The sequence below is a fragment of the Elephantulus edwardii genome, unplaced genomic scaffold, assembly GCF_000299155.1.
Source record: "Elephantulus edwardii isolate Elephantulus edwardi_28Jun2011 unplaced genomic scaffold, EleEdw1.0 scaffold00073, whole genome shotgun sequence".
Classification (NCBI taxonomy): domain Eukaryota; kingdom Metazoa; phylum Chordata; class Mammalia; order Macroscelidea; family Macroscelididae; genus Elephantulus; species Elephantulus edwardii.
Window position 1 is genome coordinate 13,170,794 of NW_006399823.1, and position 639 is coordinate 13,171,432.

Genomic DNA, 639 nt, shown 5'->3' on the forward strand with positions numbered 1-639 from the left:
CGCCGAGTGGGGGCTCCGCCCGCGCCCCCCAGGGCATCCAGCCGCCCCGGCCCGGGGGCGGTGCCAGCCGAGGGCTCAGCCAGGGAGCGCGCGCGGGACCGTGGCGGTGGCGGCAGCATGAAAGTGACCGTGTGCTTCGGCAGGACCCGGGTGGTCGTGCCGTGCGGAGACGGCAACATGAAAGTTTTCAACCTCATCCAGCAAGCAGTGACCCGCTATCGGAAGGCCATCGCCAAGGTGAGGGGCCCGGGGCCGGGCGCGCGGGGGCGCTGGCGGAGCGGGGGGTGGGGGCTGGCCGCGGAGCGGAGACCGGAGGGGAGGGAGCGCCGGAGGAGGAGGAGGAGAGGAGGGAAGGCGCCCGGGATCAATATGGCGCTTCCTGGAAAGGGGAGGAGGGACGGCGGACGGGGAGAGGCGGGGACAAGGAAAGTGCGGCGACCGGGCTGCGGGCCAGCCTGGCCTCCGCGGGGCGCCGGCCGGGGGTCTCTGCGCTCTCCCGTCCCGGAGTTCCCGGGCGCCCTGGAAAGTTTTCAGCTCCGGGCGGGACGGCCGGAGCGAGTGGGGCAGCCAGGCAGCCGAGGATCTGCATCATGGCTGCGGCCGGGACCCGCCCCGCGGGCCGGGGGCGGCGAGGGTCGG

General features: G+C 75.3%; 1 protein-coding gene across 12 annotated transcripts in view; it reads left to right on the forward strand.

The window, feature by feature from the left end:
• Positions 1-21: 21 nt before the first annotated feature.
• PARD3 (par-3 family cell polarity regulator) overlaps positions 22-639 on the forward strand; it is an 869,174-nt gene continuing 868,556 nt past the window's right edge. For 8 of the 12 annotated variants that reach the window (XM_006888931.1, XM_006888932.1, XM_006888933.1 and 5 more), the window contains exon 1: positions 118-237. In XM_006888931.1, the coding sequence (XP_006888993.1) occupies positions 118-237 (120 nt within the window). Of the gene's footprint in view, positions 238-639 lie in introns of all 12 variants that reach the window. The other 4 variants (XM_006888934.1, XM_006888940.1, XM_006888941.1 and 1 more) reach the window with 1 other exon arrangement.